Source organism: Megalobrama amblycephala, linkage group LG9 (assembly GCF_018812025.1).
Source record: "Megalobrama amblycephala isolate DHTTF-2021 linkage group LG9, ASM1881202v1, whole genome shotgun sequence".
NCBI classification, from domain to species: Eukaryota; Metazoa; Chordata; class Actinopteri; order Cypriniformes; family Xenocyprididae; genus Megalobrama; species Megalobrama amblycephala.
Window position 1 is genome coordinate 1865524 of NC_063052.1, and position 17726 is coordinate 1883249.

Genomic DNA, 17726 nt, shown 5'->3' on the forward strand with positions numbered 1-17726 from the left:
GCACTTATGGAATGTGATTGAGGGATTAACTGTTGTTCTTACACTATAACATAGCTAAAGCAGTGAATCCAGGCCTACACACCATTGTTCCTCTCTGAGGGCTTTCTTTGTTCCTCTGGATTAGCATAAGGACAGGGGTTACTATCTCCTGCCCTCCTAGTTCAGTCTCTGTCCTTGTGATTTTGGTTTATTGACAGCAGCCTCCGTTTTTTGACTCGATTCAGATTTAGATGGCTTCAGTTTCCCACACAGTCTATTCTCTGCTGACGGGGAATGTCTGGCTGTCATGTGTCCAGTAAAAACACATTATAATTGATGGCATAGCTTGGTAGTGGTCCAGTACACTGTAAAAGTTCTTTTATATTTAAATAGACACACTCTGCCAGTACAACTAGCTCCTAGATCAAGTGTGATTAGTGAGAAGTAAAAGATATAATAAAGACTAATACTTGAATGTCTGTCTGTTTCAGGGACTGAGCGGTAACCCTGGTGACCCCGGCCCTGAGGGCCGTGTCGGACCTAAAGTAAGGATATTGCATTTCACCACTATGATGTGATATTTTTCAAATGGAATGACAGTGATATCTTTCTCAGGGTGAGCGAGGACCTAGTGGACCCACTGGACCTCCAGGGAACCCAGGGACTGGGAACCCTGGTCCAAAGGTAATGGCTTCAGATTAGATCAGATTAGTTTGATTTCAAAATAATGTAAAATATATTTTAATATCTGGTTAGAAAACAGTTGTTACACAACATTTCAAGCAGTGTTCTGCAGTGTGACATGCTACATTTTTTTGTGTAATTGTCATGCAGTTTATGAACTCAAATAATTGTGATACAAGACAATTGTCACACCACAGAACTATTTTCTTTTATATACACTTTCCATTCAAAAGTTTGGGTTTAGTATTTTTTTTTCTACAAGGATACATACATTTCATCAAATGTGACAGCAAAGAATTTTATGTCGTTACAAAAATATTATTTTTCAAATAAAATTTCATTTGTCAAAGAATCCTTATAAAAGGTATCATGGTTTCAAAGACTGGAGTAATGATAGTTATTTTACAAACCTGATTCCAAAAAAGTTGGGACACTGTACAAATTGTGAATAAAAAAGGAATGCAATAATTTACAAATCTCATAAACTTATATTTTATTCACAATAGAATATAGATAACATATCAAATGTTGAAAGTGAGACATTTTGAAATGTCATGCCAAATATTGGCTCATTTTGGATTTCATGAGAGCTACACATTCCAAAAAAGTTGGGACAGGTGGCAATAAGAGGCCGGAAAAGTTAAATCTACATATAAGGAACAGCTGGAGGACCAATTTGCAACTTATTAGGTCAATTGGCAACATGATTGGGTATAAAAAGAGCCTCTCAGAGTGGCAGTGTCTCTCAGAAGTCAAGATGGGCAGAGGATCACCAATTCCCCCAATGCTGCGGCAAAAAATAGTGGAGCAATATCAGAAAGGAGTTATCATCATCTACAGTGCATAATATCATCCAAAGATTCAGAGAATCTGGAACAATCTCTGTGCGTAAGGGTCAAGGCCGGAAAACCATACTGGATGCCCGTGATCTTCGGGCCCTTAGACGGCACTGCATCACATACAGGAATACTACTGTAATGGAAATCACAACATGGGCTGAGGAATACTTCCAGAAAACATTGTCGGTGAACACAATCCACCATGCCATTCGCCGTTGCCGGCTAAAACTCTATAGGTCAAAAAAGAAGCCATATGTAAACATGATCCAGAAGCGCAGGCGTTTTCTCTGGGCCAAGGCTCATTTAAAATGGACCTTGGCAAAGTGGAAAACTGTTCTGTGGTCAGACAAATCAGAATTTGAAGTTCTTTTTAGAAAACTGGGACGCCATGTCATCTGCACTAAAGAGGACAAGGACAACCCAAGTTGTTATCAGCACTCAGTTCAGAAGCCTGCATCTCTGATGGTAATGGGTTGCATGAGTGCGTGTGGCATGGGCAGCTTACACATCTGGAAAGGCACCATCAATGCTGAAAGGTATATCCAAGTTCTAGAACAACATATGCTCCCATCCAGACATCATCTCTTTCAGGGAAGACCTTGCATTTTCCAACATGACAATGCCAGACCACATACTGCATCAATTACAACATCATGGCTGCATAGAAGAAGGATCCGGGTACTGAAATGGCCAGCCTGCAGTCCAGATCTTTCACCCATAGAAAACATTTGGCACATCATAAAGAGGAAGATGCGACAAAGAAGACCTAAGACAGTTGAGCAACTAGAAGCCTGTATTAGACAAGAATGGGACAACATTCCTATTCCTAAACTTGAGCAACTTGTCTCCTCAGTCCCCAGACGTTTACAGGCTGTTATTAAAAGAAGAGGGGATGGCACACAGTGGTAAACATGGTTTTGTCCCAACTTTTTTGAGATGTGTTAATGCCATGAAATTTAAAATCAACTTATTTTTCCCTTAAAATGATTAATTTTCTCAGTTTAAACATTTGATATGTCATCTATGTTGTATTCTGAATAAAATATTGAAATTTGAAACTTCCACATCATTGCATTCTGTTTTTATTCACAATTTGTACAGTGTCCCAACTTTTTTGGAATCGGGTTTGTATATTTTAATATTATTTCACAGTATTACTGTTTTTACTGTAATTTGATCAAATAAATGCATGCTATGGTGAGTATAAAAGACTTTAACATTAAACGTTCTCACCAACCCCAAACTTTTGAACAGTAGTGTATCAGTATGCAGTTGTTATTCTAATTATAATGGAATCATATGGAATCATATCCATGTAAACCCTTTGTGTTTTGTAAGGGGGAGAAAGGTGGCCAAGGCAGACCTGGGCCCACCGGGCCTGTTGGTATAGGGGAGCCAGGAATGCCTGTAAGTGAAGTGATACATCAGTAACTCCACTAGAGGGAGATACACATTGTTAGTCATGTGTTTTTCTGTAACAGGCTGCTGTCATGCATCTTTATTCACTGGGTTTGTATAGTTTAATATATTAATATTGAGTATCTGTTTATTAGGGTGCATCAGGACCTCCAGGAGTTCAAGGCAACCAAGGATTTCCAGGAGAGGGTTTACCAGGGCCAAAGGCAAGAGTTAACAATAAAAAAGAAATGCACTTAATTGTATTTAATGTGCACGTGTAGTGTACTTTAAATCTTAAAATTTTATTTAAAAAACTGTACTTGCAATTTAATGAAATAAAAGGCCATCCAAAGTGTACTAAAGAGAGTTTCTTAAGACATTTAAGTGCACTTTTAAAAAGTGATTAAAAAGTGAACAATTTCAATTTTAAAGTACATTTTAATTTTAATCATGTTTTAATAATATTTTGTTGTGCTTTAAAGAAGTACACTTATTTTGATGTGTTGACTAACTAAAGCACATGTGAAGCATTTGATAATTTTAACTGCAGTTTGATATTCGATATATTACATTTAAAGTTACACCTAAATTGCAACTTCATTTATACTTACATTTATGTATTAAACATTACAAGTATGTATTGAAGTGTGCAATTACAAATATCGTTCAATATATTACATACAAGTTTCAAATTACAATAAAGTATATTTTAGTTTGCCATAATATTTTTGCTTTTTTTTAGTTAGCTTGTCAGTACTTTCGGCAGTACACTTTAACCATATTTTAATAACAATAGGAATAATTATAAATGTACATTTAAAAATGTATTTAAGTCCTACTTAAGTGGGACAAAAAAGCACTCTGAAGTTCTGCTAATTGAATTTAGTAAAAATGTAAACTATAAATATTTTCATTTAATTTTAAAATAACATGCATTTAAGTATCTGAAAACATTACATTCATTAACACACAAAGGTATATTCCTTTAAATTGTATTATTTTCTTAAGTACTCCTTTTTAAAAAAAAAAAAAAAAAAAAAAAAAGTATGCTAAAATGCAGTGTTCATGTGATTGACATCTAATGCTGTACTTAATAATGTAACGATGCATTGATGTTGACCACATTTCAGGGTGACAGAGGATTTGAGGGTCCTAAAGGTGTACGTGGGCCTCCTGGGTTTAGCATCAAGGGTGATAAGGTAGAGAACATTCTCAAAAAAAAATAAAAATAAATTACATGCTGTTGTTGAGTGTAATCAGATCAAACAATAAGACACTGCTCTAAGTACTTATTTCTCTCTTTTGTAGGGTAACACAGGGGAACCTGGTTTACCTGGACAGATAGGATTTCCAGGAGAAGGGATCCAGGGTGAAAAGGCAAAGCAAAGACTGCATCCACACCTCCTTGCATTATTTTATAGGAAATCGTAGTACAGCCTCCAATTTGAAATTACTTTTTAATGTGGCATCTCTGGCTGCAGGGAGACCCGGGACCCATGGGTCCACTTGGACCAAGAGGCCCCCCTGGAGTAGGCATGGTGGGCCCTAAGGTATGTGTGTGTGTGTGTGTGTGTGTGCTATTTTAGAGGTCTGATATTGAATGCAAAATATCTTTAGATAGTACTTTCAATTTCTATAACCATAAATAATGCAGAAAGACTTTTAAAGAGATAGTTCACCCTAAAAAGAAACTCAGCTTCATGTGGTTTCAAATCATTGTTATTGTTAACTAAAACTAATAAAAAAATTAAAAAATTAAAAAAAATCATTTTTCAATAAATAAATAAATCTGAAATCAAACAAAAGATTAAAAAAAAAAACTTTAAAACTGAAAATGATAAATGTTGCCTTGGCAACTGTCACAGAGTCAGTCACACTCTCAACACCAGACATGTCAGCTCCACCCACACGTTCCCAATCGCCAGAATTCTAATTCAACGCACCTGCACCAGCTCATCACAGCATGCTACTTAAGCAGTCACTCCTCAGTTCACATTTGTGTGCTTTTGTTGTAACTTCATGCTACAACTTACCTGGCTACCTACCTGTGCTACTTATCTGCGCTGAAATCATCGTCAGTCTTCATCTGTCTTCTGTCTTCCTCGTTCAGTGATCACTCTACAGCCTGCAAACAAAGAAAGACTGTTCAGTTCAAGCTATCTCTGAACACACTGCCTTACCTGCTGCCATCGCTTGTCTTGCTGCATCTGTAAATAAATCACGTGTGTGGAAGTTACCTGTGTTGTCTCCGTCTATATGCTAACAGAAGACTAGAACACAACATGCAACGCAGCGCTGCAGTGAGCGATGACAGCAATCCAGATTCATTCACGGAATTAGTACAAGCACTCCATCAGTCACTGCTACCACTGGCACCCACTACTTCACCACCTGCCTCTGCCAATCTCATGGCCTGAACAGCGACATACTCTGGCGAGGCGGAGGAATGCAGCGGGTTTCTTCTCCAGTGCTCCCTGTTTTTTGAGATGCAACCATATCTATTCACCACAGTAAAAGCCAAGATCGCCTACATCATCTCACTTCTATTGGGACATGCTCTCCATCTGTTGCCCTTCCAGAACCTGAACCCATGCAGATTCACTCATTCCACCTCACCTGTGCGGAGCGTCAATGTAGAATTCTCCAGCATTTTTGTTTGTACTTTTGGGGACTAAAGGACATTTAATCTCCAACTGTCCCATCAGACCACCATGCCCAGCGGTGAGTACCATTCAACTTCCTCCTTTAATTGCACCTCTGACTAGAAATGCTGTTACAGTTACAACACCTCAACGTTCTGTTTCAGTGCAAGCCCTCATCGACACCGGATCAGCCGGTAACTTCATCACTCTCGACCTCCTTCAAAAGCTCCATCTCAAGAAAAGACTATGCACAGAAGTTCTGAATATCCACTCCATACTAGGAAAGCCGCTGGGCTGTGGTCGCATCCAACACTGCACCCCCACAGTAATGCTCCGCATTGGGTGTCTACATCAAGAGCAAATTTCGTTCATGGTGCTGGAAGGTTCCACTGCTGACCTCATCCTGGGACGCCCTTGGATGTCACAACATTCCCCATTGGTGAGTTGGAATACATGAGTAGAGATTCAAAAATGAGATCTATCCTTTGTCCATCCCAGAACAGCAGGCTATGGAGAAGTACATTGAGGAGGTTCTCAAGCAAAACTTCATCTGACCATTTACAACCCCTACTGCTTTGAGCTTCATCTTTGTGAGTAAAAAGGACAGAGGCTTGTGGCTGTGCAAGGATTACTGTACTCTTGATTCTCAGATGGTCAAATACCACTATCCCTTCCTCTGGTCCCAGCAGCCCTGGAACAACTATGTGGAGCTTGCATCTTCACCTAGCTAGACCTGCGGAGCACATATAACCATCAGGCCACAATGAATATCTCATGATGCCATATGGACTGTCCAACTCACCCACCTTATTCCAGGGGTACATGAATGAGGTGTTCCTGGAGTTCCTCCATCGTTTCATCATCAACTATGTCAACGACATCCTGATCTACTCCTGGAACCTGGTTGAACATCGCCGCCACGTGATGCAGGTCCTCCAGAAGCTACAGAAACAACACCTCTACCTGAAACTTCAGAAATGCGAGTTTGACCGGATTTCCTTGGTTATGTCATTAACCAACACAAAATCCAGATGGACCAGAGGAAGGTTTAAGCCATCCGGAATTGGCCCCAACCTGCTACCATTGAAGATCTTCAACGTTTCCTGGGCTTTGCCAACTTTTACCACTGTTTCATCACCCATTTTAGCTAGATCTGTACACCATTCACCTCCCTCCTTAAAAACCGTCCCAAGTCTCTGTCCTGTAGTCCCGCCACAGCCAACGCTTTCCAACAGCTCTAAGTCTTTTGCACAGCTCCTACCCTTGTTCATCCCAATCCAGATCTTCCCTTCGTGGTTGAAGTACCGTAGTCAACATTTGAAGTGGATCAAAAAAGTTCATCAGAGTTGTCCTAAGAACTAAGTTGTCCTAAGAAGAAGGTTTTAGGACAACTTTGATGAAAGGTTTTGATCCACTTCAAATGTTGACTACTATAGATGCGTCCACCAGGGTAGGTACAGCTGTTCTGTCTCAGTGGCAGGATGAGCCTCCCATCCTCTATCCATGCTTCTTCTTTTCAAAGAAACTGTCCCCACTGAAGTGCTGCATGAACTTGAAAGCAGATGCTCTCTCACGCTTGCACCACCCTGAGCCAGATTCCACACCACCCGAAACCCATACTCCCTCCAGTCATCGTAGTCAGCCCCATCCAGTGGTCCCTCGATGACCAGATCTCTGCAGCCACTCGTACTGAGCCAGCTCCCCTGGGAGGTCCTGAGGGAGGGGCATATTTTCCATCAGATCTGCACCTGTCCCTCATGGACTCTCCAGGCTCTAGACACCCAGGCAGCCAGCGAACCCTCTTGTTCCTCCGTAATCGATACTGGTGGCCCACCTTGACCAAGGATGTCTCCTGATGCATGAAAGGTTGCACAGTCTGTGCCATATCAAAATCTCCATGTCATCTGACGGAAGAAGAGCTGGTTCCACTACCCATACCTAACTGCCCATGGCCTCACATCGGGATTTACTTCATGACAGACTTACCATCTTCAGAGTCCCACATCTGCATCTTCATAGTGGTAGATCGATTCTCCAAAGCCTGAAAGGTAATCCCTATAAAATACCTGCTCACAGCTTTGAAGACGGCTGAACTACTCTTTCAACATATGTTCTGACACTTTGGGCTACCTGAAGACATTGTTTCAGATCGGGGTCCCCAATTCATCTCCCGAGTCTGGCAGTCATTCTTCATTTATTGGGAATCTCTGTAAGTCTATCATTGGGTTACTACCCTCAGACCAACAGCCAGACAGACCACCAGACCTCCAGCTGGAGCTGGAGAGAGTGTGCCCAGAACTCCCCTGGTCAGACCACCAGAAGGTTAACATCATTCCAGGGCATAGTCGGCTACTAGCCCGTTTCCCTGGTCAGGAGTGCCGTCTGAAGTTCCGGCTGTAAACCATTGGTTCCAGGAGAGCAAGAGGGTCTGGGACTCAGCTCATGTCCATCTGCAGCCTGGCTCTTCTGTGTTCATATTCCCTAACATGAAGACAGAAGAGCCAGGCCAATGTACAATGATCCGCGACACCCTTGTACTATCCGGAACAGAAGGTCTAGCTGCCCTGTCGTAAGCTGAGTCCCTGCTACAAGGTTGGTTGAGGTCAACACCAGACCTCTCAGCTCCACCCACACGATCCCAATCACCAGAATTCTGCACCACCTGCACCAGCTCATCACAGCACACCACTTAAGCAGTCTGTGGCGAGGGGGGCGTGGTTCAGCGAGGTCTGCGGCGGGAGAGAGCATCGGGAGATCTTTGGTGAGTGAGCGAGTTAAATGGAAATCACGAACACCTGTTTCTCATTTCAGTAATTGGCGCAGAGACAGGTTAAAACGCCGCGAGAAGCAGGAGTCGGTGAGAGAGAGGGGAACTGCTGACTGAGCCGCTGGTGCACGACAAACTGGAGTGAAGCCCTTTGTGGATTGTACATGCCGTGACCAGGAGTGAAGCCCTTTGTGGATTGTTTATGCCATGACTGGAGTGAAGCCCTTTGTGGATTATTTTATTTTGTTGTTGTGCCCTGCACAGTTTTTGGTTGGACATTTTCTGAATTTTGAAATAAAGCTCAGTCAGCAGTTGACCGCCGACCCTGTCCCCTTCCTTCCTAGACTTAAGAACATTATTTGTACTACACTGGTGCCGAAACCCGGGAAGGAAGCTGGGTGGCCGCTGCCATGCAATCTTCGTCCTCCCCGTCGACATTTGCGGAAGTCATCGCGTCCCTCGCGGTCCTGCATCAGGAGCAACATCAGGCCCTGCTGGACCTGCGCACCGACCAAGAATGTCGCTTTCAAGCCATGGTGCAGGCCCAGCAGGAGGACCGCGAGAGGTTCCGGAGCTGGATTGACCGGGAGGTTCAGCAGGAGACCATCGGGCGGCTGGCTGCGCCTACCCACCTGCCGATGAATAAAATGGGGCCTTCCTCGATTTGTTAGAGCGGTCAGCCGAGGCAAGTGGCTGGCCGCGGGACCAGTGGTCCATGAGACTGGTCCCCCTACTCTCGGGGGAGTCACAGGTGGCGGCGCAGCAACTGCCAGCCGAGAACCTCCTGGTCTTTGACGATCTTCGACGGGCCATCGTCCAGCGGGTCGGCCGGACCCCAGAGCAACATCATCAACGCTTCCGCTCCCTGGACCTGGGCGAGTCTGGCCGGCCCTTCGTGTTGGCCCAACAGCTCCGGGACTCGTGCCGCAAATGGCTACTGGCTGAGGGAAGCGACGTGGACCGGATTATCGATTGCGTGGTACTGGAGCAGTTTATCACTCGGCTCCCCAAGAAAACCGCCGAGTGGGTCCAGTGCCACCGGCCCACGTTGCTGGACTCAGCCATTGAACTGGCGGAGGACCACATGGTGGCGTGCCAAGGGGTCGGCGAACCCCTCCCATCTGCCTCTCTCTCTCCTTCTTTTAATTCCCCCTCTCTCTCTAAACCTGTCCCTCTACCCAGGTCTCGTCCGCCCGGCCCGCCACGTGTTCCGCCCCGGGGGCGGGGTGGAGCTGAACAGGGATCATATTATGGACCAAGGGGGGGTTTTGATCCACTTCAAATGTTGACTACTATAGATGCGTCCACCAGGACCTCGCCACACAGTCACTCCTCAGTTCACGTTTGTCTGGTCTTGTTGTTATCTTGTGCTACAACTTACCCGGCTACCTACCTGTGCTACCTTCCTGCCCTGAAATCATCATCAGTCTTCATCCGTCTTTTGTCTTCCTCATTCAGCGATCACTCTGCACCCTGCAAAGAAAGAAAGACTGTTAGGTTCAAGCTAAGTTATCTTATGTCTGAGTACACTGCCTTACCTGCTGTCATCGCTTGCCTTGCTGTACCTGTAAATAAATTACTGTTTGTGGAAGTTACCTGTGTTGTCTCTGTCTGTATGTGAAAAGCAACTAAATGAAATACTTTAAAGAACTAAAATTACTAAAAATGAAATAAATACAAATTAAAGCTATATAGAAATATATAAAAATAATATTAAGATAAATGATATTAAAATAAAACAATAGTATATAAATACTACTAAAATAACACTGTTTAAAACCTTCAAAAATAGTTTTCATTTGGGGTGGACAATTCCATTAATGGTTTGTGTGATTATCAGTATAAATTGTGACTGTATTAATTTGTTCGCAGGGAGATCAAGGCTTTCCAGGAGAATCTGGCCTACAAGGTGAGAGAGGAATAGGAGAACCAGGACCAAAAGTATGTACAATTTCAATATCCTTACAAACCAAATATCTATATATCTATATATTACAATATTTTTAATATGATCTACATTGTATGTAACAGTGATAGAGTGGTTTCTTGATTTTAGGGAGAACCAGGACCAGATGGAGCTCCAGGTATTCCTGGCATCCCAGGTGAAGATGGCTCTATGGGTCCAAAGGTACAATGGGAAAAATGTCCTGGGTTACAGGTTTCTTGTAAAATGGTTATGATTTTATTTAAAATTTAACCAATGGATCATCACTAAAGCCATACTTAAAAATTAATGAATGTCATATACGCCCAGTTTCACTTAAGCTAGTCCTAGATTAAATGCATGTTTGAGCTGTTTTAACTGAAAATAACTTTCACTGACAGATCTTAAATTATGTGCTGTTGTTTTGTATCAGGATGTACACCAGCAATGTTTTTTTTCTAGTGAATGTTTACAAAAGCTACTTAAAATGCCCTAATTGAACTAAGGCTAAATCCTGGCTTAGGCTAAGCCCTTTCTGTGAAACCGGGCCTTGAAGTCATACGTTTTATGGTGTGGCTTAAATGTCTACATATTTTTGGGGCCACTGTGATTATAACACGTTCTTATTTTATGATAGCAAATACAGGAAAGCTTCAGTAAAGCACACATGCATTGCTTTCCTGTTTATATTGTTTACTCACTTGGGCATTTTGTCTTTTTTCATTATAGGGTGAGATGGGTTTACCTGGTGCACGAGGTCCTGAGGGCTCACCTGGGAAAGGAATTCCCGGTGAGAAGGTACAATGACGTTTCTTTCTAAAAAGGTTTCTTACTTACCACAATTCTACAGATCAATTTATAAATGAAAACTATCTCTTATGGTTAAACAGTGATTTGTACATTCATTGAGTCCAGGAGCAGTGTTGGGGAGTAACTGGTGTAATGGCGTTATGTAATTTAATTAGAAAATTACTGTAACTGTAATCCATTACAGTTACTGAGAAAAAATGTGTAATTAAATTATAGTTACTTATGAAAATGTTAACGAATACAAAGGGGGTTACATCTGAATATTTCTGTGAAAAGCTAGGGTATGTTGAATAATATTCATTTGTGGCTTTGCCTGTTTTTAATGTGCACGATGCCTCCTGCCATTTAAAGGCTGTTTAGTAAAGCGATGCTATTCTGATGCTTTTGATTGGTTCACTTGTTTGAATTTGCAGCACATCACGTCTGCCAAATACATCACTTCACATTGCCACTGAAAGGTTTAGGCTATAACCTGTTTGTTCAAAAATGGCATCATAGCTATTAAACTTTTTCTTGTTAACCTCAGAACGATCTCAAAGTAAAAAAAGGTGCTAAAGTCTGATTTTGTGGTGGCTGTGCTTTAAAAATTAAATTATTATAATCTTAAAACAAGTGAAGGATTGTCTGACAGTAATCAGTGTTGAGTACTACTGTATGTTTAACCCTGCCCTGCATTCATTAGAAATTTAGAAAAGTAATCAAAAATTAATCAAATGTATTCAGTTACATTACTTTAATAAAGTAATTGAAATAGTTACACTACTTATTACATTTTAAATAGGGTTACATTTCCAAAGTAACTTTCCCAACACTGTCCAGGAGTCAATATTTGCCCTTTTGGGTGACAGTGAGAGTAAAATATATCCTGCCATGTAATGCAAGCTTTACATTATGGTAAAAATACAAACATTGATTCATTCTCTGAGAACAGTGCAGTATCAGTTTAACAAGGGTTGTAACCCTATGGTTGTAACCATTTCAAATGATCTGAGACCGGATTTTATATGATTTAGTTTAGGACTGAATCTCACAAAATCCGGCCAAGTCCAAGTTGTATTTTAAATGATATCAAAATAAAATATGCTACCATTAACTTTATTTTAAGGTGTCCTTGTTACATTGTAACTAATTACATTTAGGTACTAATTAATATTAATTAACAACATGTACTTACTATACAATTTGGTTTGGTTTAATGTTATGCATAATTTACTGTTATTAGTAATTAGTTATTAGTTACAGTAAATAACATGTAACAAGGGCACTGTAAAATAAAGTGTTACCTAAATTAACACTTTTATTTAAAAGGGATATATTCAATAGATCAAAAAAGATATTTATAATACTACAAAATAATTCTGTTTCAAATTAATGCTGTACTTTTGACTCTTCTATTCATCAAAGAATCAGTTTCCACAAAAATATTAGATAGCATAACTGTTTTCAACATTGATTAGGCCTATAATAATAAATGTTTATTGAGCACCAAATCAGCATACTATAATGATGTCTGAAGGACTGTGTGACAGAAGACTGGAGTTATGACTTCTGAAAATTCAGCATTGCCATCACAGGAATAATTTACATTTTAAAATATATTACAATAGAAGACCGTGATTTCAAATTGTAAAAATATTTAAAAATAATTTTTTACTGTATTTTAAATCAAATAAATACAGTATTTGTGAGCATAAAAGTTCTCTTTCAAAAACATAACAAAAGTAATGTTGTAATAACATTTTTTTTTTTAATTTTACATTTTCCTCACAGTGTTTAGTATGATAGTATTTGTTCTACTGTCTCTAATTAATGCAGATTTTAATAAAAAGACTGTTTTAGAATTATTTTTCAAAATAATGTTTTTTTAAATAAAATATTTTTGAACATCATGTCTTTATCACACTGGGTTGTAGTAAAACTCACAACGAGGAAGATGATGATGATCCAAACACAGTCTTTAATAATATCCACACAAAAATCCAAACAAGACAGGCAAAGAAACACAACCTTAGCATTACCGTGACCAAAAAACTGAAGAGTGCACCAGGAGGAACTTAAATACACATTGGTGATGAACTAAATGATGAACAGCTGTGATGATTGAGTTAGTGTCCATGGTAACAGATGAGTGGCAGGAAGCTAAGACAAAGGACACACATGTGACTAGAGAATACAAAATAAAAGTAAATGAAAATGAAAATAACTAAACAGAACCGAGACAGTAACATCGACATTAAATAATGGAAATTATAAAATCTCTCAAAAGTAAATGTCTTTAAATTCAAAGTCCTAAAAACAGCCTTCATTTTCTTTATGCAAAATATAATATCTTAATATCTTACATGTGTATTTATGAGGCTTGAGTTTGAAATACAATACTGCATCATGTCACTCAACTCAAAGTTTGTCTATGATCAAAAAGCTGAATAATCTCAAATACTGTCTTCTCTATATGTACTGAAGTGGAAAATGTCACATAAACACACTAAATTGTGAATCTCTCCACAGGGGGACCGAGGTGACAGAGGACCTCGGGGTCTCCCAGGAAGTGCTGGAGCACCGGGACCCCCAGGGGCCAAGGTTGGTGGGACAGTGTCAACATTTAAACACAAAATCTGGTTTTTGCATTGGGAATGTGGAGGTTAATGTCCAGGTCATCATGTTTAGAGGTTTGGAATGTCATATTTCATGATCTGACGACTTTTAAAGAGTTCATAAAAGGTCTTTAGGGTTTATTTGTACACTTTTATGGTTGCTCATAATCAGTCCTTTAACGGTTATCCTTGGGTTGTGAGAATATTCATCCAGAAACTCATTAACTTATAAATATACATTGAAAATCGAAAATATTTTTCCTGGACTTTGTCACTGGAAACTTGTTGGAAATAGATTTGATTATTTTAATACCTACCTTTGTTAAATACAAATATTACTTGTTTTCAAAAGTGCCTATATTATATTTTTAATTATAATTATATTTCATCACTATTGTAATTTACACTTTCAATAAAATTTCTACAAAGTAGAATACTTTAGAAGTATTCAGAAATACTCAAAGTACAGAAACACTACAGTTCTTTATAAATTATACACAACTAAAATGACCACTCATTGTCTTATGTACGCTATGAACATTTTTAAAAATGAACACTGTTGAAAAAATATATATATATCTTTAATTTATAGGGAGAACCAGGAAGTTTAGGTATGATGGGGTTACCTGGACCTCCGGGTCGAGGATTACCTGGTTCAAAGGTACGTATATATCTCACTAAGTGCAAATAGAGATAAATGCTATTTACACAAAGTGTAAAAAGAAGTAATATCCTGTTTGTACTAAAGATAAATAGCTGAGAAATGGTGGGTGGAGCTAGTGAAAATAACTTTTGCCCACAAGGTTGAATATTTGCATTCTTACCTAATGTTAAACAATATTGTGTGTACTGTACATATGCGGTTCCTCATTATGCTGGTTGCATATTTATTGTTAGGGTGAGCCAGGACCTGCAGGCCCGTCTGGTCCTGTTGGAGAGCCAGGTGTTGGGACTACAGGCCCTAAGGTTATATAGACAATGACAAAGACATTTTACCATATAGTTTAATAGGAGGTTTGTTAGCTAATAAAATCTACATTGGTATGTTTCAGGGTGACAGAGGAAGTCCAGGACCAGTGGGGCCACAAGGAATGAAGGGGGAGGGTTACCCCGGACCACAGGTGCGTGAAGGAGACAAAGTCTATAATACAAACAACACAGAAAACAAAAGCAGTAATATCTATACATATGATATATTCTCAGGGGCTTCCAGGGTTGCCTGGACTGCCGGGTGAAGTTGGACCTGAAGGACAAGGAATTCCTGGACCAAAGGTATTGGTCATTATGCAATTCACAATGAATGATTGCTGACTTTCTAGCTTTCAGAAAGTTGGCTAAGTTTAGCATTCTTGCTAAATTGATGTTGTTGTTGTTGTTGTTTTCAGGGAGACAGGGGCTCACCTGGAGCTACTGGCCCTTCAGGGCCTCCAGGAATTGGACTGCTTGGACCAAAGGTTCAGTATCACTACTTAAAATGCATATTGGCTCTACATACAGTATGTTCTATGTTGATTTAATTCATATGAGATTTTTTTTAGGGTGCAGTTGGCCAGCCTGGTGCTCCAGGTCTTCCAGGCCCTCCAGGAGAGGGAATTCAGGGACCCAAGGTAAGACCTCATGGCCTGCAGGCCTCATACTGTAGCTCTTCAACTTAGACAGAAAGCAAAACATAACATTATCATACAAAAGCTTAGAACATTAAATAAACATTTTGTCATCACAGGGAGACCCTGGGTTTCAAGGGACCCCTGGCCCAAGAGGGCCTCCAGGTGATGGCCTGCCAGGAGAGAAGGTACTAGAAAAGCAAACACTGACTGACTGTGTTATATGTCAGTATAGTTAATAATATATTACTGTTCAAAAGCAAAAACAACATAAAGTCTGTTGAATTTAGGGTGACAGAGGTCTAGCGGGGGAGCGCGGAAGAAAAGGAGAGAGAGGAGAATATGGAGTGCCTGGACAAACAGGAGCCAAGGTAATATCCAGTTTCCAGTTAGCCAAGGTTCATATTCTATTTCCAGTTTATGTTTGCATGTTTTTTTGGTTAGCGTTGTAGTTGAGACCAGCTAATTTGAGTCTAAGTCCAGGCTGAGACCTGTAAAGGTTGAGTCAGAGTCAAAGTTGAGGCCAGAAGAAGGTTTAGTCCAAGGCAAGACAGAGGCCTGAACGGACCACAGACCACATAACGCATCTACAATGTTGTAGTATTCAAGACTGGACTTGATTTTGAGTCAAGACCAAGTCCAAATTCTCCCAAGTCCATAATAAGACCATGAACATATATGGGGCCCTATAATACACCCGGCGCAATGCGACGCAAGGCGCAGCGCAAGTGTGTTTGCTAGTTTGCGTCCGGCGCCATTCGCGTTTTCCCGTTCAGCGCCACGTCCTTAAATTAGTAAATGCATTTGCGCCAGTTAGTGCCCCCATGGGCGTGCTGGTCTAAAAAAGAGGTGTGTTCAGGCGCATTGCCGGCGCATTGCTATTTTAAGGAGCTGAAAATAGACTGCGCCATAGACCAACTCAAACCTGGTCTAAAGTCTAAAGTCAATGACGCAATATTTTTTTGCTAGAGCGCGTTGGTAGAAACTGCGCCTCTGGGCGCGTCCACAGTGCGCGTTGACTTTGCTTATTACACACAGGGATGCGCATCACACAAACATGCCAAATATTAAAAACAAAAGGATTACAGTGTAAAAGAATATTATTGTGTAGGCTACATAAATATAAAAATGTAATGATGAATAGTCATTGCGTGTATTAGAATTAGGCTACCTATTTTCAATTCAGCCTATTACTACTTATAATGATGAACGAAATTGGCTAATTAATTGAACAATCGTGCCAATACACACACATATATATTAACTGACTCATCGCCAACAAATTCCGCCATGTAAATAGCAAATCGCCATGGCGCGAGCGCATCTCGCTCTTAAAGGGAATGGGAGATGACACTCTGATTGGTTTATTGAACGTTACGCCCATTACTCATTAAGAGAATAGGGACAACCCATTTCAAAAATGCGCCCAGGCGCACGGACATTTTTTCCGTCGTTAAAATAGCAAAAGTGGATTTGGACACGCCCTGAGTGCACCTGCGCCGTGCGCTTTACACTTTGCGTTTAGATCGTTAAAATAGGGCCCCATGGTCTTGAACGCAGACTCAAGACTGAGTCCAGTTCTACAACACTAGGGGCTTTTGCACCGGAGGAACCTTTTCATAGTTCCTAGAACTATTGGCTGAAGAACCCGGTTTTTGCCGTGTTCGCACCGCGGGAACTAAGAACAATTTTAGTTCTAGGAACTCCTTTTGGGGGAACTAAATTACCTCCTTCTTCAGAGTAGGGGTCTAAACCAGCTCTATAGGAACTATCAGTGACATAAGTGTACGTTGATTGGTCAAATGCATGTCAAACACTGGCACCCGGCATTTTTAAAAAGCAGTGTAAACATATTTACTTCACGAACATGGAAAATAGCGATAACGGCATTTACCTGTCGGCTGCTTCACAGTTCCTATTCCCAGTGCGTATGCAACCAGGAACATGGCCTGGGGGAGAAATTAGTTCCCAGGGAACTATCCTAGTGGCTAGTTCCTATAACTGAGTTCCTAGAACTATTTGGTGTGAAAGCCCCTACTGTTTCGAAATTGTAGTACATCAAATTCTAGTCCTGGATGTGCTACAAATACAAAATTTCTTATGAAATCACAACAATGATAAACACAAAAGTGATCAAGTAATCAAGACAGTTTGGCTTCGGCTTGCAGCTATACAGTATACCATCTGTTAGTTGATCACTATCATGTCTTAAAGTGCAGACACATTAGCAAAATTTCTGCAACATTTTGCAGGCAAAAAAATTGTCAATAATGTAGCGTTGTATGAAGCACTACTCACACAGATATCACTTTCAAACCAAGAACCTTTTTGTTGCGAATCTGCGTGAAGAACTTGAATACGTTGCAAAATTTGCATGGGGAATTTTTTTTTACCTGTAAAATGCTAATAAAATTACTGGATTTCGTCCATTAAAACACGTGACCGCACCTTTACTCTAATGGAACCGCAACAGATTTTAGCCCAC

General features: G+C 40.4%; 1 protein-coding gene across 1 annotated transcript in view; it reads left to right on the forward strand.

The window, feature by feature from the left end:
- The window catches only part of col28a1a (collagen, type XXVIII, alpha 1a), a 34791-nt gene that overhangs the window by 13086 nt on the left and 3979 nt on the right, over window positions 1-17726 (forward strand). Inside the window, exons 11-29 of the mRNA XM_048201140.1 lie at window positions 471-524; window positions 595-663; window positions 2841-2909; window positions 3056-3124; window positions 4031-4099; window positions 4209-4277; window positions 4382-4450; window positions 10182-10250; window positions 10366-10437; window positions 10963-11031; window positions 13552-13623; window positions 14230-14298; window positions 14535-14603; window positions 14690-14758; window positions 14841-14909; window positions 15023-15091; window positions 15176-15244; window positions 15361-15429; window positions 15532-15612. Of these exons, the coding sequence (XP_048057097.1) occupies window positions 471-524; window positions 595-663; window positions 2841-2909; window positions 3056-3124; window positions 4031-4099; window positions 4209-4277; window positions 4382-4450; window positions 10182-10250; window positions 10366-10437; window positions 10963-11031; window positions 13552-13623; window positions 14230-14298; window positions 14535-14603; window positions 14690-14758; window positions 14841-14909; window positions 15023-15091; window positions 15176-15244; window positions 15361-15429; window positions 15532-15612 (1314 nt within the window). The remainder of the gene's footprint in view (window positions 1-470; window positions 525-594; window positions 664-2840; window positions 2910-3055; window positions 3125-4030; window positions 4100-4208; window positions 4278-4381; window positions 4451-10181; window positions 10251-10365; window positions 10438-10962; window positions 11032-13551; window positions 13624-14229; window positions 14299-14534; window positions 14604-14689; window positions 14759-14840; window positions 14910-15022; window positions 15092-15175; window positions 15245-15360; window positions 15430-15531; window positions 15613-17726) is intronic.